General features: G+C 48.5%; 2 protein-coding genes across 5 annotated transcripts; both read left to right on the top strand.

Annotated features, from left to right (window-relative positions):
* The first annotated feature begins 93 nt into the window (after window positions 1-93).
* ENTR1 (endosome associated trafficking regulator 1) lies at window positions 94-4,704 on the top strand. 3 transcript variants are annotated; one of them, XM_062011657.1, is made up of 7 exons: window positions 94-231; window positions 318-593; window positions 1,017-1,090; window positions 1,653-1,764; window positions 2,310-2,372; window positions 3,269-3,408; window positions 4,276-4,704. In XM_062011657.1, exons 1-7 carry the CDS (start codon window positions 112-114, stop codon window positions 4,367-4,369), a joined length of 879 nt encoding a protein of 292 aa, XP_061867641.1. In that variant the 5' UTR covers window positions 94-111; the 3' UTR covers window positions 4,370-4,704. The 3 variants fall into 3 exon arrangements, with proteins under 3 accessions (XP_061867641.1, XP_061867639.1, XP_061867640.1); XM_062011655.1 differs by lacking the exon at window positions 1,017-1,090 and having other exon boundaries at window positions 94-593; XM_062011656.1 differs by lacking the exons at window positions 1,017-1,090; window positions 4,276-4,704 and adding an exon at window positions 3,739-4,039 and having other exon boundaries at window positions 94-593.
* Window positions 4,705-4,881: 177 nt separating this feature from the next.
* SNAPC4 (small nuclear RNA activating complex polypeptide 4) lies at window positions 4,882-22,942 on the top strand. Of its 2 annotated transcripts, none has more exons than XM_062011262.1 (23): window positions 4,882-5,075; window positions 6,319-6,356; window positions 7,339-7,497; window positions 8,025-8,150; window positions 8,605-8,683; window positions 9,259-9,340; window positions 10,180-10,284; window positions 10,865-10,937; window positions 11,204-11,368; window positions 11,596-11,743; window positions 12,555-12,661; window positions 12,946-13,040; window positions 13,694-13,788; window positions 14,402-14,487; window positions 15,183-15,566; window positions 16,580-16,669; window positions 16,952-17,123; window positions 17,229-17,299; window positions 17,613-17,711; window positions 17,935-17,962; window positions 18,587-20,640; window positions 21,801-21,931; window positions 22,585-22,942. In XM_062011262.1, exons 1-22 carry the CDS (start codon window positions 4,919-4,921, stop codon window positions 21,918-21,920), a joined length of 4,533 nt encoding a protein of 1,510 aa, XP_061867246.1. In that variant the 5' UTR covers window positions 4,882-4,918; the 3' UTR covers window positions 21,921-21,931; window positions 22,585-22,942. The 2 variants fall into 2 exon arrangements, with proteins under 2 accessions (XP_061867246.1, XP_061867245.1); XM_062011261.1 differs by having other exon boundaries at window positions 16,883-17,123.
* The last annotated feature ends 151 nt before the right edge of the window (window positions 22,943-23,093 follow it).

Genomic DNA, 23,093 nt, shown 5'->3' with positions numbered 1-23,093 from the left:
GGGGCGGGGCTAAGCACGCCTCGGGAGATTCTGATTGGGTGAGGTCGCGGCCGGCCGCTCGCTCATTGGTCGGTCTGCGCGGGGCGGGCCCGGGGCGCCGTGAGGGCGGCGATGGCGGCGGGGGAGCTGCCGGCGGCCGGGCCCGCAGAGCCCAACCCCTTCTCGTTCCGCGAGTTCATCCGCAGCAAGGCTCGGGGCGCCGGGGGGGCTCCCGCGGCCGCCGCCGCGCAGGTAGGCCCCGGCCCTGAGGCTCGGCCGCGCCGCGGAGCCCCTCCCGCGCCCAGCTCAGCCGCGCTGCTCTGCGCTCCCCTCCACAGGCGCCGCGGCCCGGCCCGAGCCTCGGCCCCCTCCTGTTCCCGGAGCCAGCGCCGCCCGCAGAGCCGGACGACGACGACGAGGAGGAGGAATGGAGCGAGAGCTACCAGCCCTCGGCCGTGGAGCAGGCTCACCTCGCCGCAGCGGCGCCCGCCTCGCCCTCCGCCGGGCCCTGTTCGTGCGAGGCGCGGCCAGGCGGCCGGGACCCGAGCGTGGCCGCCCGCGGGGTCCCCTCGGGAACGGCCTTTCCCTCCCTGCGGCAGCCCAGCTACGAGGAGGTAGGCACCGCGGCCGACATCCCGGCGCCTTTCCCGCGGCGGACACAAACGCTCCCCGCGGGCTCTGTCTCCCACTCAAGGGAAGAGTTTCCAGACAAGGAAGGGTTGGTAGAAGTTCCCCAGCCCCACAGAAATGGGCTTGTGTAGAATAAGGCAGCTGACTGGAGGCCGTATGGATTTAGAATTAATGGCACTGGATTAGTCACATCTTTGTGGCTTGCTCACGTTTTTGTGCCCGAAAGTGTTAGTGAAATGACTTGGAGACGGGAAAACTGGTTGTGAAAGCAAGCTGGAGTGTAACAGAAAGTGCAGAACTTTCCAGCACCAGAGTTAAAGCTGAGTATTTCATCTGGCACTGATCTTGGAGGGCTGTGAAACTGTGCCCTCATTTCTAATGAGAATTTGTGTCTACTTTTGTTTTAGCTGAAAGAAGAGAATGCCAGCTTGAGAAGCAAGATCACTAAGCTTCAGGTTTTCTCTGAAAGTCAAGCAGACAAGTGCGTAAGCCACAGTATGGGGGAAGGTCACCACCTAGCAAGGAGTTTGCTTACAAGAGGTGCTCACTGGAAACAGTCAGCATCTTTAAAGAAGAAAAATGTAGTTGAAATCTATGCTTCAGATTAACAAAGTCATCTCCCTACTTTGAAGCCAAAAAAGCATTTTTATTTTTCCTGGTGAGCAACTTGAGGATAAACAACCAAGTGACTGATTTTAGGTGGCAGTTAAGTTCCTACTTGAATCCTCTTCACCCCCCTGCTCCTGGCAGTGAGGCAGCTGGTACTTCATGGAGATGGGGTCACCATTTCTTTCAGCATTACCCTTATCTAGACTGATTGCCTTTTTTTTCTGTAGGGTCTTTCTGCATTCAGCTATATAGTTCCCATTAATGCTAATGGATATTGGACAGAGAAATCCCCAGGGCCACAGCCTAGTTCTGTTGGAAAACTTTGTTTCTTATGTCATGAAAGAATGAGTTTCTTGATCCTTCCCTAGAATCTGCTTCATTGAGTTTGTAATGTTGCAGGTGCTTACTGTTCATTGTCTTTGGGGTTTTTTAAGGATGAGGAAGCTTGAAAAAAAGCTTGAGGAAAACAAAATTAAAGAAGAAAAAGAAGCACAGGATTTGGAAGCCATGGTGCAGCACGTGGAGCAGAATCTGCAGCTGATGACTGTAAGTGTTGGCATTGCAATAGTGGCAGAAGCTTGTTTGCAGCTCCATAGTTCATTCCTCTTGTTCTTCCTCCCCAAAGAGACCAAGGGAAGCTAAAACAATTCCCTCACTCATGTGAGCACTAAACATCTCTAATGTGGGTTCAGAATCTTCCCTTATAACAGGAGTGAGTCCCAGTCTAGAACTCAATACCTACAATAAGGGATGTCTTTGCAGAGATACCAACTTTGGGTTCATCACCTTCAGCTGCATTTGCAGCCTTCTGCAGACATCTCCTGTATGAGCTAAGAGCTCTTTTTCTTGCTTGCTGCTTTATAACAAGTAACTTTTCCTCTTTCCTGTGAACACAATGTAATGGCTGGAGGGGCAGCACTTGCAGATGTCAGAAAGGATAAAGATCATCCAGCACTTGGAGCATGAGGTGCTGTAACACGAACCATATCACTTCAAGTGACATGCTGGAATGGTGCATTCCTATGTAGCTGCAGCCTCCTGATGTGTCCTGAGCAGTGCTGTGGTGTAAGTAAATCTTTACTGTGTTTCAGAAGCGGGCTGTGAAGGCAGAGAACAGCGCTACCAAACTGAAACAGGAGAATGCACTGCTCCAGGTACTACAGGCTGTTCTTAGGCCTTGCTGAGGGGGCTGGGGCTGAAGGCAAACACCTTGCAATTGAGCCTAGAAGGACAGTGAACAAATGGAACTACTCCTTTTCCTACTAAATGCCATAGAAATCATTCTAGAGCAGAACACTTGAGCTCTCCAGGCGCTGTTCAGCAGCTCTGGGGGGTGTGGTGGTGCTTGTGCCATTGAAATTTCATGTGCTGGTCAGTGTGGGGCTGGGGAATGCTGGGATGCAGTGGGGCAAAGGGGTGTGCAGCTGCAGGGAGGTGCCTGACGGAGAGAAGCTTGAGAGAGATCACAGGGAGCTCAGCAGAGCCTGGGTGCTGGTAAACAATGGTGTCATAGAATGGTGGGGGTTGGAAGGGACCTTTTGAGATCATCCAGTCCAACCCCAGATCAGGTCACACAGGAATGTGTCCAGGTGGGTCTGGAAACCTCCCAGGAAAGCGCCTTCACACCCTCCCTGGGCAGCCTGGGCCAGGGCTCCCTCACCTCAGCCATGAAATAATTTTCCCTTATGTTTCAATGGAAGTATTTGTGTCCCAGCCTCATCCCATCACCCCTTGTCCTGTCACTGGACACAAGGGAAAACAGTGCTGCCCCATCCTCCTGACGTTCTAGCACTGTGTCAGCTCTGTGAGGAAAGCAGGAAGGGCTGCTGCCTGCTGTGGAAATGCTGCCTATGCTTTCAGTTCTAATAAAGGCTTCTAGGCTGGGGCTTGCTGTCAGGCTGCTCTCCAGAGCTGGGAGGACGCACTGTCGGGGTTACAGGGTCTGTTCGTTACCTGTAACTAATGAATTGCTCTATGAATGCTTGCATTAGTTGCTCTAATTGTAAAGTACCAGTTTTCCTATGAGGTTTTTGGTTTGTTTCCTGCCCAGGTGCAGCTGAAGAATTGCCAGATGGAGAATGAAGCCCTGAGGTCAGGCCAGTCAGCCAGTCTGGCCGTGGTGAGGCAGAACGCAGACCTGGCGCTGCAGAACCTGCTCACGGTGATCGCCAGCTCCCGCTCCTCAGTCAAGTGAGTTGGGTTTGTGCCAGGCACGTGCCCAAGCACTGGGGTCACAACTGCCTCTCCCTGGTGGGGGTTTAGGATTGATGCTCAGGTGGTTGTATTGTCAGATCACAGACTCTTAAGGGCTGGAAGGGATCTGGAAAGCTCATCCAGTGCAACCCGTCTCTCAGAGCAGCATCACCTAGAGCAGGGCACACAGGAACTCATCCAGCTGGGGTTGAATGTCTCCAGAGAAAGAGATTCCACAGCCCATCTGGGCAGCCCCTGCCAGTGCTCCCTCACCTCACCAGGGAACAAATTCTTCCTTGTGTTTACCTGGAACCTCTTCTGTTCCAGCTTGTCCCCGTTGCCCCTTGTCCTGTCATTGGCCATCACTGAGCACAGCCTGGCTCCAGCCTCCTCACACCCACCCTTTATGGATCTGTAACCATGAATGAGGTCACCCCTCAGTCTCCTTTTCTCCAAGTTGAAGAGCCCCAGCTCCCTCAGCCTTTCATCAGAAGGAAGATACTACACTCCATCATCTTTGTAGCCCTGTGCTGAACTCTCTCCAGCAGCTCGCTGTCCTTGAACTGAGGGGCCCAGTCTACCTTCTCACTGACCTGCAGTGAGTCTTCCTCCAAGTTTAGTTAATAAAAGTAACTAGAATGTGTAAATCTTAGGTTTTTAATTAACATAAACCCATTAGACTCAGACTCTAAGTCCCTTATACTTCATGTCTCTTACATGTCACTTCTCCAAGACTCTTGTACTTCACCTCAAGCAGTGAGGGCTTCAGATAAGCTGCCTGGAACTCCCCATTACACGTGTAACTGCTGCCTGAGTGCTGCCCACTGCCTCTCAGGCTGATGCTGTGTCTCTCCCACCTTCCAGGCAGCTCATCTCTGGGGCAGAATCGCTGCAGCTCGTCGCTGACCTCCTGAGATCCATCGACAGAATTTCAGAGGTGCCAGGAGACAGCGAGTGACTCACAGGAGAACTTTGCTTTCATGCTGAAACCATTCCTCAACCATTCACTTCTGATGCTCGACCTTGTCAGGGGTGGGAAGCCACTGCCCAGCTGCCTTTTCCATCTCCCCCCTGGGGCAGCCAAGCCCTTGGTTGCCAACCCCTCACCAGGCAACTGCGTGTCCCCTTTCCCGGGGCTCTGGGACCACAGCCCCACCTTTGTGCCGGACTCGCACTTGGCTGCCTCTCCCCACCAGGACGTTGGTTGCGGCTGGGGGTTTGGCGGCGCTGGCGGCGGCGGGGGCGCTCGGTGTGACGGGCCGTGCGGGGCCATTAAAGGCGGCGCAGGGCAGAGCCGCGGTGCGCTCACGGCGCGGGGACGGGGGGCGCAGGGACCCGGGAGCGTCCTGGCGGGGCGGGGCCCGCGCGGCGGCGCTCGCCATTGGCTGTGCAGCGTCACGTGGAGGCGGCTCAGCTGACCTGGCGGCCGGCCGTGATTGGGCGGAGCGGGAGGGGGCGTGTCTTGGGCGGGCTGCGCGGCCCAGGCGCCGGAGGCCGCGGCGCTGCCATGTCCCTCGGGCCGGGCCCGGCCGGGCGTCCCGGCGTCCTGGACCTGAACGCGCGGCGGGAGAAGATCCGGCGGGAGATCGAGGAGCTGGAGCGGAGCCTGGAGCCCGGCGCAGCCGCCGTGGCCGTGTCGGACGGCAGCCTCAGCTCCGGCACAGGTACGGCGCCGCGCGGGCTCGGCGGGCGCCGCTGGCAGCGGGGGTCGGCGCCTCCTCCCGCGGCCGTGTTTTGTCACGGTGCGGCGCCCGGCGGGGAGGGCGAGGGAGCCGGGCCGCCTCCCCACGCGGGCTTCCGGTCAGGGCAGGCGCTAACGAGCACTCGCAGCCCCCCAAACGCCATCGGTAGATCCGAATGGCGGGCTCGGCGCTGGGAAGCCGCCCGTCTCACAGCCCGCCTCCTGCAGTCGGCTTTTCCAAGCACGGAGGGGTGGCGATAAGTTGAGATGTCCGTGCCTGTGGTGACTGTCGCAAGCACTTCATTCGCTCGTGTAACGTGTGTCAGAACTCTGTGGCCACGCTGAATGCAAACCCACTGCTGAGCAGTGTGGAAGGGCTGTTGAGGGCTTACAACGTTCCAGAAGCACAGGGAGCTGCTGGAGAGGTCAGCACAGGGCTACAAAGATGATGGAGTGGAGCATCTCCCTTCTGATGAAAAGCTGAGGGAGCTGGGGCTCTGCAATTTGGAGAAAAGGAGACTGAGGGGTGACCTCATTCATGGTTACAGATCCATAAAGGGTGGGTGTGAGGAGGCTGGAGCCAGGCTGTGCTCAGGGATGGCCAATGATAGGACAAGGGGCAACGGGGACAAGCTGGAACAGAAGAGGTTCCAGGTAAACACAAGGACAAACTTGTTCCCTGTTGAGGTGAGGGAGCACTGGCAGGGGCTGCCCAGATGGGCTGTGGAGTCTCCTCTGGAGACATTCAACCCCAGCTGGATGAGTTCCTGTGTGCCCTGTTCTAGGTGCTGCTGCCCTGGCAGGGGGTTGCACTGGATGAGCTTTCCAGATCCCTTCCAGCCCTTAAGATTCTGTGAAGTTCACAGGTTCTGCTGGGTTGGAGTGTTCTCTGGGTTCACTCAGCAGCCTGTAGTTTGCCATGGTATTTGGGGCAAAGATGCAGTGGGATTGCTGCTGTCATTTAGAGATTGGACTATATGATCTCTAAAGGTCCCTTTCAACCGTACCATTCTGTGATTATGAGGAGCTGCTCTGTTGTTTCTCATTCCAGAACAAATAGTGCACACGTGGAGTGTAAGTGAAATGTTGGCAGTATCCAAAAGCTCTAATGGTTGTGTCTGAGGTACTCTGTGGTGCTTTATTCTGTGCCTTACTTGAAAAGTCTTTGGTTTTGAAGCTTTTGTTGAATGTCACTGCCTTTTTTTTGTATTTTTGTTGTCCAACAGATGATGATGAAGATGACTCAGATTCTCACAATGAAATGGTAACTGTTTTCTCTTTAAGCCTGTCTTTCCATCTGTCTGTTGAAGGGAGCAGAAGGAAGGGGCATTTCACCCTGTTGAGGGGAAATCTGGGCAGTTGGCTTGGCTCTGCAGGTCAGGAAGGATTAATAATAGACCTGGAGGTTTAGTTATTGCTGCCCAGGACGTTTGTTATTCACATGTAACAGTGAAAGCAAATGACAGGGATCAGAGGCTTCACTGCTGTAGTGCTTGCTGATCTTTGTCATTGGAAACACACCAACTCAGGGGAGGTCACAGAGCAGTTGCATTGGAGAAAGAGATCATCAGCTTGTGATTAAAAAGTCTTTTGCTTCTTTGTACCTAAAGAACACTGGGTTTGTATGGGAGGGGAAAATGCCTTCTAAGGCTTTTTAGGGATCTTTTACTTTCGGTGTTTTCCCAGACTTCATATGAAAAGAAAACATTTATCAGAGATATATCTTCACCCCTGTACAGCACAGGAAAGGAGAAGCTCCACTTTCATGAAACAGAGTCCTGCTTTGTGTCTGAAACATGGTCATAAATCATCTAAGGGAAGAATTGCTTCAGTAGAAGCACAAATGAAGCAGAAATCTGAAGGGCTGGTTCTCAACTACACATTTAGCAGGCAAGAGAGCTCCAGTGTGAAGTACAGCTGGTTTGCAGTTTACTTAGTTTTGCAGGAGATGGGGCCAGAGCAGCCACTGGCAAGGTTTGAGACCAGGCTTTGGTTTCAATAGCAGCGGGCTGAGTTAGTGAGCAGGGCAAAGGGGAGCTGGGTCAGGCTGGTGGCTGCCTCTGGGAACCTTCAAAGTGACTGCCAGGGAGAGACAAGTAAGTTTGGTGCCTCCAGTTCCTTTGAAAAGCAATTTTTCAAGACAAGGGAAGACTTGAGTTACTAAATACATGACATGGCTGCTTTTGAAGCAAGCACTTTCTTCTGTTTTCTTCTTTTCCCCTCGAAAATGCCTTGTTTCCTTCAAGGAAATGGAAAGAGAAGATGACAGTAGTGATGATGATATTGAGAGCAGTCTGCCACAGGATCCAGAAACATGTCTGCAGATGAACCATGTGTACCAGGAAGTTATCCAGGAAAAGATTGAGGAGGTCGAGCTTCTCATTGCCCAAAACAAAGAACAGCAGGTGGGTGAATCAGGAGTAAAACCTTCATTCCTGTGCTTTTCCTGGTTGACATTTGCCAACTTCTCCAACCCATCAAGCCCAGTAAAACTTTCCAGGACATTCCTACCCCATCACAAGCACCAGTGGAATCAGCTGCAGCAGTCATAGTCTCTTGTAGGCTGGTGCCGTGCTCAGCTTGGCCAGAAACCAGGTTCATTTGCTTCCTGGCAGTTCAAACCACTGTCACTTGACAAGCCTTTCGAATGGCTTATTTGACTCACACTTCCATGTTTTCTTATCACCAAAAATGCTACCACCAGGGTATTTTAGATCTTCTATTTTAGCTCGTTGTAGCAAGTTAGGGGTTTTTCTTAATCATCTGCAGTATACTGTACAAACCCAGGGAGCTGCCAATCCTGTCTTCAGCACCCACACTGACTTACAGTCTGGGACTGTAACTTTGAACCCTGCCTGTGATGGCTCAGCCACTGCTCTCTGAAACCTGGGATTTGCAGGGGCTGCTGATATGTTTAATTCTTGTGTTGCAGAAGGAAATCATGGACGAGCTTGGTGGCCCAAAGGCAGCAAAGGCAGGAGACGGGAGAAACCTGCCATCAAACGTATTTTTGGGTCATTTTATGAAGCCATACTTTAAGGATAAAACAACAGGAATTGTGAGTAAACATAACTGGGTTGCATCCTGATGTGTGTTGCAGTGGTAGATTCGAATTGCACTGGTGTTGAAGCTCTGTTGTGTTGCAGCTGTGTAACTGAACATCACTCCTCAATCAAGCCTTTTTCCCCCTCACTTGTTGCTTACTTACCCTCTTTTGAAATGTTCAGCACACATCTGGCTGTGATGCTGAAAGTGAGTTCTGAGGAGGGACATTTCAGCCATGGGGCACTTGAACATTCTTGTTTTCAACTGAGTTTTGTGTGTCAATCTCCAGATTCTGTGATTCTTTCTTATGCTCATAAAGGTAACTGAGCAGTTTGGATGGGACAGTTTGCACAGGGCTGTTACCAGCCTGTTTTTGCAGCAGTTCATGCTGGAGTTCTAAGAAGGAAGGGCATTTTGTCTCTGTCTCTGACTCTTCCAATGTATCTAACCCTTCTAATCTTCATTAGGGCCCTCCTTCCAATGAAGATGCCAAGGAAAAGGCAGCTCAGGGCATAAAATCCTTTGAACAACTGATTTCAACAAAATGTAAGTAACTCCATGTGCTGCTCAGTGTTCTGTGAGAGCTGTAACAAATGTGCACATTCCTATTGTTAGTGTCCCCCCCATTTGCAGTTGAACATCACCACTTCTGATATTTCCTACTTGACTCTGTAAATTGTTTCACTGAGTGTTTATTGACTCTCTTCTGTCTTTTGCATTTGTTTTGAGGCATCAGATAACAGCTCCTGTGAGAACTCCACAGCCAAATGAGTCTGTGCAGGGGTAGTGCTTAGGTGAGAGAAGCTCAAAAGGGATGCATACAGCCCTAGATAGTTGCAGACACCTGGGTGATGATCTTTTTGAGTTCCAAAGAGGTCTCAGTACTGAGCAAGAGGCTGTGGCTTGCTCAAGTCAGACATGTCATTAGTCACTTTGGTGAATAGAACCACTTTAAAACATCGCCTCTGGTTGCTGCTTTTCCCAACAAAATTGCATAGCTGATGAACTGTTACTGGAGACTTGGGGGATGCTTGGGCAGTGGTGTTGAAAGCAACAGATCTCTCTTTCCTGGCAGTGGTTTTGCACCAATGTCTGAGTGCTCATTACCTTGATTTCTGCAGGGAAAAGCAGAGAGAAGACGTTATTGCAGAAATCGGTTGTAAGTGACCGCTTGCAGCGCCTGCTCCAGCCAAAGCTGCTCAAGTAAGTACTGGGCAAAAACCTTCCTGCTGGTGAGAACCTCATATATGAAGGAAGGAGAAGATGTATGTGGAGCATCCACCTTCCTTCAGCAAGCTCTTGGGTTACCTGTTTATGATTCAGTAAGGTTACAGAGCCCAGCAGAGATACTTTGATGATCACTGTTAGATCTGGGAGAGCCACTGTCCCTGTCCTCTGTCCTGTGGGCACCAGTGCACACCAGTGCAGAAGATGGTACTATTGTAGGTGGCAGCACCTTCTCTTCTCTGTTGACATCTGTATTACCTGTTTATGCATGTGGTACTGAAGGGTCTCAGGCTGCATTGCTCTGACCGTAAGCGAGAGGTTACAGCATTTGGGTTGGGCTGTAAACACTTGATGATTGTTTTGTGGATATCTGGCAGGTGGAGAGGTTTTGCTTTGTATTGTGACATTTCATAGCCATCTGTTTCTTCCCCTGGACACAGTGGTATAACTTAAAATAGCCTACAGGGCATGAAGCTGAAATTGTGATACATAATGGTGTGTCCAGCAGGAGGTTCCTCTGTCTGGAGCTGGTGTGGTCTTTGTTGCTGCTGCAGTAATGAGTGGTTCTCTCTGTAGGTACCAAAGTGATTAATCTAAGACCTGTTCTGGGTCAATAATTTGCATTGGAGGGGCAAAAATAGGACAATGAGTGTGCTATGTGGGAAAAGCTAGAAGGACAGTTTTGTGTGGTGTGGAAAAAGCTTTCCTGAAGGAATGGTCCTCGTGGGGGAAACTCTTTGCCACGCTCCTTCTGATGCCATTGACCTCGTTCCCATCAAATCATATCAAGTAATGATCAAAATGTCTTTGAACAGGATGAGTTATTGGAATCAGAAACTGGAAAAAGTCAAGACTGAAAAGGAGAAACAGATCTTGGAAAAGCAAATCAAAGAAGTGGAGCAAGAAATAGAGGCAATTAAGTGAGGAGTCGTCTTATGTTCTTGGTGAAAATTAAAGTCTGTTCTTGAAGTTCATCTCTTAAAATTCCCTCCTTCCTCAAATACTTCTAGATAGAACATTTGGGGAAGGCTTTATTGTGTTGGCTTGCAAAAACTCAGTGCTGTTCAGGCTCTGCAGAGCTCTGTCTCCAGGGTTCTTTACTGAGAATTGTGGTTTGGGTCTTGCTACACAGATGCAGGATCTGTACCCAGTATAGAGCTGCAGCTTTAAATGGTGGTTTAATTAGCAACAAAGAGGTAGAGACCTCTGACACTTTTAGTAGTTTTGAGCTGTTGCTTCTCCACAGGTCTGGAACAATGTATTTTGATACTGCATTAATGATTTATTGTGTTAAACCAACATCTTGTAGGAAACTGTTTTTCAAGAAGAAACATTGTTTTGGGCAAAGTCACTGTGGATGCCTTTAGGTAGTGAAGTGTTCAGGTCTGGTGGAAGTCAGTAAGAGGTGGGAGGAGTAAGATGAAGCAAGATCATGAAAACAAAGTGTTTAATTAACCATTTAACATGAGTCATTCTCTTTGTTTGTACATTTTACTTTAGCCAGCTCCCAGAAAGCGAGTTGTTAGGAAACAGATTCGATGAGCATGACTGGGAGAAGATCTCAAACATCCATGTAAGTTGAGAGATCAACTGCTTTATGACTTCTGGTGTCTGTGTCCTTTCTCTTGAGAATTACTGGAGCTTCTCTAGTTTCCATCCACTGTTCCTGTCATGCATTTCTTAAAGTTGACTGTTATGTGATCTCAACTTGATGGTTTACTTGTGGAGAACTTAGCAGCAAGACGTATCTGCAGTGCAAAATATGCAGCTATTGGTGTTCCTGTCTGTGTGTTTCAGTCCCAGCTGTGAGACAAAACAGATTTTTGCTGTTTCTTTTAGTTTGATGGACAACGTAGCTCAGAAGAGCTGAGGAAGTTCTGGCAAAATTGGGAGCATCCAAGCATCAACAAAAAGGAGTGGACTGAGGAGGAGATAGAGAGGCTAAAGAAGATAGCTGCCAAACATGGCTATCTGGATTGGCAAACCATAGCCCAGGAGCTGGGGGTAAGGTCTTCTGAGCTCAGAAACAAGAGGTGACAAGACAGTTAATTCTGACTTAGCTGTGCCTCCTGTCAGTTTTCAGAAAATGAAGTTGATGTTAATTCATTGTTAATTAATACCTTTGTGAGAGGCGTTCTTGAACAACACCAAAGAAGTTTTGTTCTTTAGCCTTGCTTTTTATCCTCAGAAATACCCAGTTATCTAAGTAGCTCTGTTTTCATTGTATCAAGACAAACAGGACACCTTTCCAGTGCTTGCAGAAGTATCAAGTCTATAACAAAGATTTGAAAAGGAAAGAATGGACCAAAAGTGAGGATCAGATGCTTTTAGAGCTGGTTCAAGAGATGAGAGTAGGAAGTCACATCCCATACAAGAAAAGTAAGTGACCTTCAAGTGAAAATATCTTCCCTTCCCCCATAATGGTTGGGTTTTTCATTCTCCAGGCTTGTGTCTGTCCATGTTTCTGCATCCCAGAGCACTCAGCCTGCTCCCATTCAAGCAATTAATGAAGTTTCACTTCTGAAACTACAGTTGTACCTGTTCCTAAAAACCCTTTGTTGGCAAGCTGAGTGGTTGAGCTTTCCCTCTCTCTTTCCTTGGTGGGAACAGTGATAAATACCTTTCCTGTACCTGCCTGCAAGTTTCATTATTTCAGCAAGAACCTGGTGTCTCTTGAAACCTTTATTCATCTTTGAAATGTGCTTGAAACTGGCTGAATTTTGTCAGCTGTTTCTTGTAACAAAGTCATTTGGGTTCTTCCCCAGAGAGCCAGAATTCTTCGTGGCCAGCTGTTTTGGCAGCTCTCAATGTTGTGACCAGATGCTTCTTCTAGGGTGTCTGTCAGTCTTGGTGTCTGTGTTCCTCAGAAGTGAGGACCCAGCTCCAGCCCTGTCAGTGTAACACCTGGTGTGTTGAACCTGTCACGTACTGTAGCTGAAACCTTTCCTTCCACTCTGTTGTTGCAGGGTAGATTTTGGGTCACTATGACTTGGGTGGATAATGCCATCACAACCAGCAGCATTTTGTGTGTGCCCTGCTCTTAAGTCCTCACATACCATTGTGTTAAGTGTTTAAGCTGAGAATTAAATGCTGCTTGTGGCAATCCACTGCTTGAGAACATCCCATTTGCAGTGTAGGGGGAAGAGAAGCTGCTGGCAACAGACTTTTAAATGCACTTTTGCTTTTCTAGTTGCTTATTACATGGAAGGAAGAGATTCTGCTCAGCTGATTTACAGATGGACAAAGAGTGTGGATCCCAGCTTGAAGAAAGGATCCTGGACACCAGAAGAAGATGCTGTAAGCATTGGTCTCTACTGCCCACATTGCAGGGTGCAAGAAGTGGGAGGTCAGGCTGTTGGAATGTTGCACAGCAATTGTACATCTGAGCTTCAACAGTGGCCCAAAGGAGTGTAAAATGGACCAAGATGGGCAGTTCACAAGTCAAGAGAGCTTAGAAGCTCCTAAACCCTCTGGTCAGACATTTGCAATGTAGTGGAAATAAGTACAACTGCTGCTGTCTCAGGCCTGTTTGGGTTATTACTGATGAGAATTTCTACCCTTGCTTTGTGTGATTAATGCAGATGCTGTTGGCTGCAGTTAAGAAATATGGAGAGCGTGACTGGTACAAAATTCGAACAGAAGTGCCAGGGAGGAGTGATGCTCAGTGCAGAGACAGGTAAGGATGCTGAATGTCCCACCTGGGCCTTCAGCTTTGTTCCACAGAGCCAAGATGAAACTTATTGTACAAATATGTTTGATTTGTTTAAGCCAGTGTCACTTCAAGGGCTGTTATAAGTGGTTATGGTCCAAGTACAGTGTTTAACACCATCTCCACATGACCCTGCTCTTGTGGCTGCAAAAGTCAAGAAGTTGAAGTGGAGTTTGACAGAGAACAGGGCATTGTTGCCTGTGGATTAGCAGAAGTTGGGAAGGATGTTGTTCAAAGGAAAGCAAAAGGGGCATTAAACATCAATGAGCATGTGTAGGGAGGGAAAGTTGTCACCTGTGTGTTGTCTGTGGCAATGATCCAGTCAGTACCTGAACACCAGTTATGAGGTGCTGAGCATTTTTCAGTCCTGGACTTAACTTCAGGAAAGGCAGAGTACAGTCTGTCCTCGTTTCAGTGACCCATTTTACAACTGCTTGCAGTTCTTAATCGTGTGGCCTGATATTTTTGGGAGCAAAGAGGCTGTAGCTGTGCTGTATTAAGGGAGCAGGGATGGGACCCTTCATAAAAGATCTGATACTGGTTTTGTTCAGCCTCAGAGTGTGTGATAATCAGAACTGTACCAGCAGGACTGAGTGTTCTTTAATGTTTTCATTTTGAAGGTACTTAAAGGCATTGCACTGTGATGTAAAGAAAGGCAAATGGAGTTTAGAGGAAGAGGAGCAGCTAATTGAGCTGGTTCAGAAGCATGGCCTGGGTAAGTGTTTCTGTGGCTTAAGGACCAAGTGTTATTAAGGAATTTGTCATTCAGGTTTTCACCTCTTTTATTTCAAGCCCTGCAGCTGATACTAGCAGCCACTGCTGTGTGCTGATGATTGCAACCTGCCTTCTGTTGTGCAGTCTGTTCCTGGAAATTCAGTTACCTGAGAGATTGTGTAGTAAAGAGTTCTACAGCACTGTTAGCAAGGCTGTGACAGTGATTTAGAGGAGTGAGTTCCCCTCTAAACATCTTGTTAAGGAGTTCTCTCATTTTCTTTAAGTAAACTTTCCTTCATGCATTTTTCCCTTTCCTTTTCAGCATGTAGTTGAAGCTCTCTCCCAAGCACTCTCTTACTGCTGCGAGGGAGTGTGTGGCTCTGCTGAGGTTTGCATCACAGCTTCATTTGTTGTAGTTTCTAATTTGAGCTGGGTGTATAGTAGTGCAAAGCCTGATCAAAGAACACTAATGAGTATTCAGGGTTGGAGAGCCATTCATGCAGTGACTCTTTCTTTTATCCAAGGAAATGTGTAGTATGTGTGTAATGTTCTGCCCTGAAAAGGGCTGCTGCTGGGTTTGTTGCATTCCTGGGTTTGCTCTGCATCCTTTCTAGGGCACTGGAGTAAAATAGCTTCTGAATTGCCACACCGGACGGGCTCCCAGTGTCTCAGCAAGTGGAAACTCATGATTGGCTCTAAGGTACTGACAAAATCCTGCTGTGCCACTGTCCCCTCTCTTTGGTTAAGATTCTCTAAACTAAAAGCGAAATCCTGTGTGTGGAGTCAATGAAAAACTTGTCACTGATTTCACACAACCAGCGTTTTGTCAGGGATGTTTGTGCTCTGATTGTTGATGTATTAGAGCAGCCTTTGTTCTGGAGGTCTGAAGTGAATTTGCTCTAGATTTGTGTATCATCCAGTGTTCTTTGTTACCCTGAAGTGCCATCAGGATGGGATACACCTGGGTTTTTGTGCATGTACCTCATGACGTGGCAGTTTTGGTACCAGAAGTTCTGGCTGCTTAAGACCATGTTAAAGGTACAGTCTCGTTTCCATTGGCAAAGCAGCTGACCTAGGGAAGGGTTCATGGAAACCCTGATGTGTCAGGATGGGGCAACCCCACCCATACTTCCACATGCACCAGTTCTTAATATAAGCTGTAACTTTTAATTTGCTTACAAGAAGCTGAACCAAATAAACTTCTGGGTCCAAAGGCAATGGTCAGTGTTGCTGGATTTGGTTAACCTTAGCAGAAGTGAAACAGAAGTGTCCATTTGGAAGCCACATCTTGCTGACAGGGTACTGCCCTCTGAAGCTTGTTAATGGCCTGGGAGATTGCCCAGGCCAGGCTGAACACTGGCTAAAACTTGTCTGTGCTTTTTTTTGACTGAGAAGAAAAAATCTGGGCCAACAAAACGACGACACATCCAAGAGAGTTCCAGCTCTTCAGAGAGCAGCAGTGAGGAGGAGATAGAACTGGACTTAACAGACAGCTCAGAGGAGGAGACCACAAGCAAGGAGGAGTGTGAATTTCCCAGCATTGATTTGTGGGTACCAACGCAGACAAATACCCAGGAGGCAAACAGAGGAAGATACCAGACTCCATCCCTTTTCTCTCCTGTGTGTGCTGACACAAAGAGCAGCAGCAGTGAAGTGCCAAGTGCCATGTGTGATGGAGACAAGGACAGAGGTGCAGAGCTGAACACCCTCCTGAGCGGCATCGCCCGCCCGCATTCCACGGACGTGGTGGTCAGCAACCCAGCAGAAGTGGTGAACAAGGTGAATCCTGGGGTTGTCACTCAGTCCTTGATGGGATTGGAGTTTAGATCAGAAGCATCTGGGAAGTGCAGTTGCTGCAGTAAAAGAGAGTGTGAGATGAAGGGGTGGCAAAGTCGTTTTGATGCCTTTATTGGCTGCTTTCTGGCTGTGCCATTGGGGGTGCTTCTGGAAACTGGGACTGGACAGAAATGTTGAGTATTACTAAGACAATAGCTGTCTTCTCTTCCCTTGGTGTCACAGAAGCAGAACTTTGTTAGGTTTTCATAAAGCAGACTTGCCCAGTGAATTGTGGTCTCCCTGCCCTGAGGACTAGGGCCTATTGGCTTAAAGTTTGGAAGAATTAAGTTACTTCTGCATCTGATTCTGAGCTGTGTTCTCACTCCAGATCAGGTACTGAAACAGTACAAACCCTCAGCATGTTTTTACAGAGGGATAATCATCAAACCATTGATGTCTCAGTCGCTCAGTTCACATAAGCAAAGCTGTTCTGACTTTTGTGTTAAGGATTACACATGTCCCTCAGCCTGTCCCTTAGAGCTTTGCACCAGTGGCAGGTTTGCTGATTGCAGAAGTGCTGTGTTCTGGGGGTCATGGGACACAAGGGTTGTAAGTGCTCAGCTGCTGGAATCAGTCTTTAAATTTGATGACAGATACAGCAAGATTTTACTAGTAGAAGCATAGGGAAGAGTCAGTGGGTTTTCCAGACCTCTACCTGTTCTCTCCTTTTTACTGTTAAGCCAAAAAAATGCAAAGAGAATCATCCAATAAGTTCTGAAGCTCAGTGTGGGGTTTTGTAGATACTTCACACAAAGGCTTTTACAACACAGACATTTGGCATTGTGATAATGCACGAGGACTAACAGATGAGGTAAATGTCTGCACTTCAGGGCTGATTTCATTTAATAAGACACTCTGAACAGCAGGACTGTTGAAAACTTTTGTACCTTCTGTGTATAGTCAAGTGTAAATAATTTTCTGTGAGATACTTTCCCTTTTATCTCTTCTGTATCAAGGCTTCTAGGTGTGGAAAGCAGGTGCTGCGGGTTACCCTGGAGAACGTGAGGAGAGCATTGAGAAATAACACGTGTTCTCAGAGGAAACTTGTAAGTGCCTCTTCTGTCCTGTCTGCTCCTGTGATGTGAGCACTGCCAGGATGTATGTAGTGGGAAATGGGGTTTGATGGAGTGTGTTACATCTTCTTGCACTGTAGTCCCAAGGGGAAAAGCTCATCATTTCATACCTGCCCCATGAATAGTTTGTCCTGGCACTGATTATGGTAGAACCTTCCTTCTAATCATGTATTTGTTCATGAACAGCAATCAAAACTAAAACCTTCTGCCACTGTGTTACCAAAAATATCTGAAGTTGGTGCTTTTGTTGGCCAGAATCTTCTGGGGCAGCAGAACATCACAGACAAAACGTATCGTCAGGAGAGAGAGCGCTGGAGGAGAATGAACCTGGACAGGAAGCTTCTGATGGCAGTGACTCCTTGGGTGGGCAACGTGCTGCTGCCTTGCACCTTGCAGACTGGGAAGATGGCTTTTCATCAGACAAAAGGTAGTGGTGACCCACCAGGGATCGTGCTCTCCTCCTTTTAATCCCTATTTCTGACATCTATGGAGCGAATGCCCAGCTGATACTAACGTTGGACTTTCTTTATAGCTGATTCTATTCAAGAGAAGATTAAGTCAGTCAGTCTTGTGAGCACTCCCCTCTTCACACTTTTCCTTCAGGTAGGTTTTACTGGCTTAATGGCATTCTCTGCTTTCAAACAGTGATAATCTCTAGTTCTGTATTTGATACTTGAACAAATGGTTTGTCTTTGTTTCTTAAATCATCTGATTACCAGATGAATCTGACCCCATGGCTTGTTCTTAAACAGTCCTGTGTCTAAAACCTAATACTGTTAGGATTTTTTCTCTGAGTGTAGCAATGTCCCCAGGACTGTGCATGTGAAGCCTCTCCCATCCATCCTGTACATGTCACTAGCCTTATCACAATGGTTTTTGTCCTCAATCAATCATTAATGAAACCCTCATCTTGCAGCTCTTTCAGATTGACACCCACGGCTGCATGAAGGTTATTCGTGAGAGGAAGCTAAGGCAGCTGGAGCTTATTAAGGCTAATGCAGGAAGGCCTCAGCAGGTATTGTGCATGTTTCTGTTTCTGAAATCTTGGCTAGAATGAAGATCTATTTTGTCTCAATGATGTGGCCACTGGTGCTGTTGGTGTGCACGTGCTACCGATTTGGCTCGGTTCAGAAACGTAGCGGGCTGTTGGCCGGTGTGGGTGTGAGTCACATCTCTGCTCTTCTCAGGATCTCCAGATATCTCAGAAATATCATTTCATTATTATTTTCTTTTGGCAGGCTTCCCAAAACGTGGAGACTTCTGCAGGTACCTTCCAGAACATTTCTCTTTATGATGTGCAGGAGCTTTGCCTTAACTCATCACTGTTACATTACTGACCAGTTCAACCAAAGGAGAACTTACGGAACAAAACTACATTATCAGGCCCATTTTGCCAGCTCTTTGCTGGCTAAATATGTTATCCTTTGGTAAGAACTGGAAAAGATACTGAAGGGCAGGGAGACCAGTGGCACTGGGCCTCTACTTTTGTAGCCTGTGGCTGTTATGCTTTTATCCAGCAAGGTGTTGGCTGTAAGCCATGGTGAATGTGCTGGCACCAACCCAACCCCCAGCTCATTGCTGGTATGAAATGCCCACGTGGTGCTGCCCAGTGCTGTCCCTCCTGTGTGGGGTTAAGGTGCATTCCCAGCCTGTCTGGAGAAAATGAACTGATTGCTGAACAAGGGGTAAGCTTGCTGCTTCAGAGTTGTCTGAAGGAGGCTGGGCTGGGGCTTGGTTACATCGAGACCGTGATGTTGTGGAACTGTCACAAACAGGAATTGTGCTGCTTCCTGTGCAGGGTGCTTGATTCTTGATAGCTGGGGAATGGCTTTTGAAAACACTGTTCAAGCTTTTAGGTTTTCCTGAAGTTTCATTTCCCCTCCTCTCCAGGCAGTTCTTCACAGCCTTGTACTCAGAGGAGCTCCCGAAGGGGCGTACCGAGGAGTGCTCTCAGGAGACCTGTTGCCTTAAAAGCAAGAGAGACTGCTGCTGGTGCTGAGAGCAGCACTCCTGCCATGCAGGGAACTCTGCCAGGCCAAGTGCAGAGGCAGAAGCCTAAAACTGTCTCAGAGTTACTGAGAGAGAAGCGGCTGAGAGAGTCCCGGGCTAAGAAAGCTTTGCAGAGGACGGTATTTGTCACCCCACAGATTCTGGTTTCAGGGCCTTTGATAATCCAGCACCCACCCCAGCAAATCATTCCTCCTGCACAAGCAGAGAGCAAACCTGCAGCACTTGGTTGTACAAATAGCCAAGTACAGTGCACACCAGCTCCCTTGCCAGCATCTACTTCTGTTGCAGGTTCAACTTCTACCGCTATTGTGCTTGAAAGCTGTTCCACATCAGTGCCAGAAACTGGGGAAAGCCCTGATTCCTCACAAGGGACAGAACAACAATCCAATAAGGAACTGAAAGAGCAACCTTTGGAAAGCAAAGGAGGGGTTTTTCCAGGAGTGAATCTAGTTGCAGCAGAGAAGGCCCCAGCCCAGGGAGGGTGCAGTGCTCAGGTCCTAGCTGGTAGCTCAGCTTCAGTAGTGTTGCAAAACCAAGCTTTTGTGCCCCGTCAGATCACGGTGGTGCCTGTTGGCATTGAGTCTGGCACCAACAAGCTGTCTCTTTCCACCCCCGTTGCCTGTGAGGTGAATAGTAATGGGCCACAACAGAGACCAGTCAATCTGTTGCCTGCTTTAGTAGCTCCACAGACTGGTTTGCCTTTGCTTCCCAACAGCATGCTGCCTTTCACGTGGGTTGTCACGCCCCAGGCTTTGCTCCCCACCCCTGTGGTGGGTCTTCCCCAAGGACTGTCAGCTGCTGCTGTCACAGGTCAGTGTCAGGCAGCTGTGCCTGCCAAGGGCAATGTCTCTAGCTTGGGGCTTCCTCATGTACCAGCTGGAGCAAATACACCTGCCCCCAGCAGTACAGAGACAAAAGCACTAAGTGCCCAGTTAGCTGAAGGAGTAGCTTTGGGACAGACAGCTGACCATTCCACACTTCCCCTGCCTCTGAGCTCAGCAAGTCCTGTGTGCCCCACGTCCAGTGTATCTCCTGCACCTTCCGATGCCTTCCCCAAGGCTCCCGACCCCTCTGTGGCTCAGGCTGATGCCCCAGCCCTGCAGGCCAGGCTGCTGCCCCCCACACAGCTGCCTGCAAGCACTCAAGGCTCTGATTCCCAAAGTGTGTCAAGTCCCCCTAACGTGGGAGAGAGCCACAACTCTGTGACAGCAAATGGATCATCTTCAGTGACGCAAGGGACTGTGCTCCAGCCGGGAGATCCAGTTCCCCAGAACAACATCCTGAGGAACTCTGATTGCTCTGCTGCACGAGCATTGAAACATAGACCCATTGCCTCCAAACCTCCAGCTGTGCAGCCTGCTGACAGCACACCCCAGCCAACCACTTCCAGTGCAGAAAAGAACCTCCTCGACTTCAGCCTGGTTTCCCTTGAAGATGAGGCGCTAGTGAAGGAATGGCTGAGTGGGAAACAAGGCGTCCAGGTACCACCACTGCAAACCAGGCTGCCTTATTTGCCACCTTTCCTGTGCAATTTAAAAACCCTCTCAAGGCTGCTTCTGCAGAAAGCAGCTCTAGAAGAGCAAGCAGCATGTCTCCTGCCTTCTGCCAGTCAGGAGGGCGCAGGGGTTGATTTGCACGCCATCGGAGAGCTGGTGCAGCAGAAGCTGGGTGATAACCCTGCTTACCTCCTGCTGAAAGCCAGATTCCTAGCAGCTTTTACCCTTCCAGCTGTGCTAGCAACTCTGCCTCCTCCAAAAGTGACAACAACTCTGTCAGCCAGCAGGATGCAATATGAAGAGAGTGATGAAGAGGAGTGGCAGAGTGAGAAGGAAGCGTCTGAGGAAGAGAGTTGTGGGAATGAATTATCAGGTGGACGGTTGGATTGGACAGTTGGTGATGAGCCTGGAGACAAAGATGCTGGTTTCCTGTATCAGGTAAAGCAGAGGTGCCAGGGTTAAAAGCAGAAAGTTACTGACAATTAAGTATTGCACTGGAATCCAGGGTGAAACCCCCACTGTTGTGAAGTGTACAGCAGCTTGGCTGTTGTGCCTCAGCATAGTTCTGCAGCTGATAAAAGGAGAAGCTCTCAGCTCAGATGGGAGCCCCCAGTCCTCAGGAGGGTAAAAGTCTGTGTTTTATGTAGCACATTAAACTTGACGTGGTAGTTTCCAGAAGGGGGGTATCAAAGCTCCCTTCCTCTCACAGCTTATAGTCTGCTGCACTGACTCCTGTGATTTTACAATCAGACCCTCATTTTCCATTGTATGTGTCCTTTAAACACCAGGACTGGGTGGAACTCTCTGTGTTTGCTCCTGTTGCCATTTGAGGTCTTCATGCCAATTTGGTTTATATGACTAGAGATTATTAGAGTCCATAAGCCATAGTAACCTAACACCAGTCTATGGTTTTGAAGCCATTACTGCCCAGCACTGTTTCTTACAGAACATACCAGGAGGCTGTGTAGCTCAGACTTGCATTTCACTTCATTGTGGCTCCAAAATAAACAAACAAACCACTAATGAAGATGAGGAAACGAGGTAAATGGCTGTTTTTACAGAAAGATGCCAAAGCTGCCTAAAAACCCAGAGCTTTCCCATAGTAAAGGACAGCAGTTATCTTCTGTTCTGGCACTGACTTTTGGGTTGTTCTCCTGGTGCTCTGAAGTGAAAAGTTTCTGGTAAGGGTTATGTTTCCTGAGAAATGAGAAGTTTGGTTGACTCGTGGTGTCTGGGGCACTGTCTGGCTCCAGCCCTGAAGGTGAGACAGATGCAAATGCACAGGCTCTCTGGTCTCTTGCCACAACCTCTGTAACCAACAGCTGTGCCCACACAGAAACTACAGCAGGAGTTGCTCTAGTTGGGGAGCAGGAGGAAGTGCCAGTGTTGGCTGAATGCTTCACACTGAAAACTGTGATGTTGTTCTTACTGTGGGATTGGTAACAGGATGTTGTTGGCTTGTGCTTAATTTTAAAGGTAAATGGAAGGTTGCTTTGGAACTCTTGCTGAGGGCCCTAAAATGAAAAGATGGCTAAAGGGGTTCTCTTGTAACTGCACGAGCTCTTTGACATTGGTAGTCTCTTCTGCTTATGTTGCAGGGCATGGGAGCTGAGGAGAATGCTGCAGAGTCTGGTGTGAGCTCCTGCACTGGTGTGGCTGATGCCAGTGCTCCTCAAATCAGGAGAAGTGCCCGCTTCAGGAAGAGGAGGAGGCTGTGACAAGGAAATGTGTTAGTAACTCAGTGAATCCTGTGTTTTTTGCCTGAGAAGAGACCCTGAAATATGTTTGTCTGTGGTACAACTTAGACAAGGAATCCTGACCCTGGGAAAGGACTGGAATTGCCTCAACTTTTGTTCCCTTAGGACACAGAGTTGTACAGTCACCCATTAATCATGGACTAAGGCAATAGTGTGACTTTCATGGGGAGGGAAAGTTGATGTCTGCCTGATAAAATTATATGTAAAAGTCATGAAGCTGGAACATTTGGCAGCTTTTAGTCCATGCTGCTGCCTACTGGTCTTACACTTGGCTGCTGACATGAGACTAGTAGCAGGGCAGGTAGCCACAGCTCTGTGTGTAGCTTGCCCTCTGCAGCCTGGCTCATGAGTTTGTCTTTTAACACTTTTATCTTTACACAACTCTGTGGGGTTTTATCTCCCTATATGGCTTCATTTCTCTGCTGTACAACAGGACAGCTTCTAGAGGTGCAAATGTGTGATGTCTTGATCTCTGTTGAGGCTTTTGGTGGGACAGAATGTGAATTGTGTGGCTGTTAATGAAACTCTCTGGGCTTTTCTTCAAAATTGGGTTTAGAAACTCCAAAAGGGCAGATGGCCTCTAAAAGTGCTGTGACTAATAGGAGCTGTTTGTGCTTTGTTACAGGAGTCAACTGAATGAGATCTGCCTTTCCACATGGCAGCAGGACAGACTCTTTGCACTATTCACTTTTAACTCTTCGAACAAACCAACTGGATGGACCTGGGGAAGAGAGGGAAATGGCTGGACTGGTTTTGCCATCACAACACTCTGCATCTTTAGACAAGTGGCAGAAAAAAATGAAACAAGATGCCTGGAGGGAAATCTTTCAGGCAGAGACCAATTCTGTTCTCTTTCAAGCCTGCACTTGCTGTAGATGCTGGGAGGGGGGTGATGGCTGGAGATCTGGGGAAAGCAGCAGTGTTGGTTATTTATTTCCTTTTGTGTAGCCCCTATTTATGTGACTGTTGATCCATGTTCAGAATCTGTTACTCACTGGGTGTCTTTTTTAGTGCTGTGACTGGTTTTGCTCCATAGCTAACTGACTGAGCACTGCTGAATAAGCAGCAGAGTAATTTTGTACCCAAATGAGTCTGGAGTATTTGTTGCAATACAGATGTTTTATTTTTCTCACT

Source organism: Colius striatus, chromosome 19 (genome assembly GCF_028858725.1).
Source record: "Colius striatus isolate bColStr4 chromosome 19, bColStr4.1.hap1, whole genome shotgun sequence".
In the NCBI taxonomy this organism is placed as follows: domain Eukaryota; kingdom Metazoa; phylum Chordata; class Aves; order Coliiformes; family Coliidae; genus Colius; species Colius striatus.
This window is presented reverse-complemented; position numbering and strand designations above follow the sequence as displayed.

What these genes read in the sequence shown, in the direction of transcription:
- SNAPC4 (XM_062011261.1), top strand. Translation starts at nt 4,919, where the DNA reads ATGTCCCTCGGGCCGGGCCCGGCCGGGCGTCCCGGCGTCCTGGACCTG. An exon ending in AGGATAAAACAACAGGAATT is followed by an intron (nt 8,151 to 8,604) that starts GTGAGTAAACAT and finishes AATCTTCATTAG; the next exon opens with GGCCCTCCTTCCAATGAAGA. An exon ending in CGTGTTCTCAGAGGAAACTT is followed by an intron (nt 16,670 to 16,882) that starts GTAAGTGCCTCT and finishes GTTCATGAACAG; the next exon opens with CAATCAAAACTAAAACCTTC.
- ENTR1 (XM_062011655.1), top strand. Translation starts at nt 112, where the DNA reads ATGGCGGCGGGGGAGCTGCCGGCGGCCGGGCCCGCAGAGCCCAACCCC. An exon ending in AGAATCTGCAGCTGATGACT is followed by an intron (nt 1,765 to 2,309) that starts GTAAGTGTTGGC and finishes ACTGTGTTTCAG; the next exon opens with AAGCGGGCTGTGAAGGCAGA. An exon ending in AGGAGAATGCACTGCTCCAG is followed by an intron (nt 2,373 to 3,268) that starts GTACTACAGGCT and finishes TTTCCTGCCCAG; the next exon opens with GTGCAGCTGAAGAATTGCCA.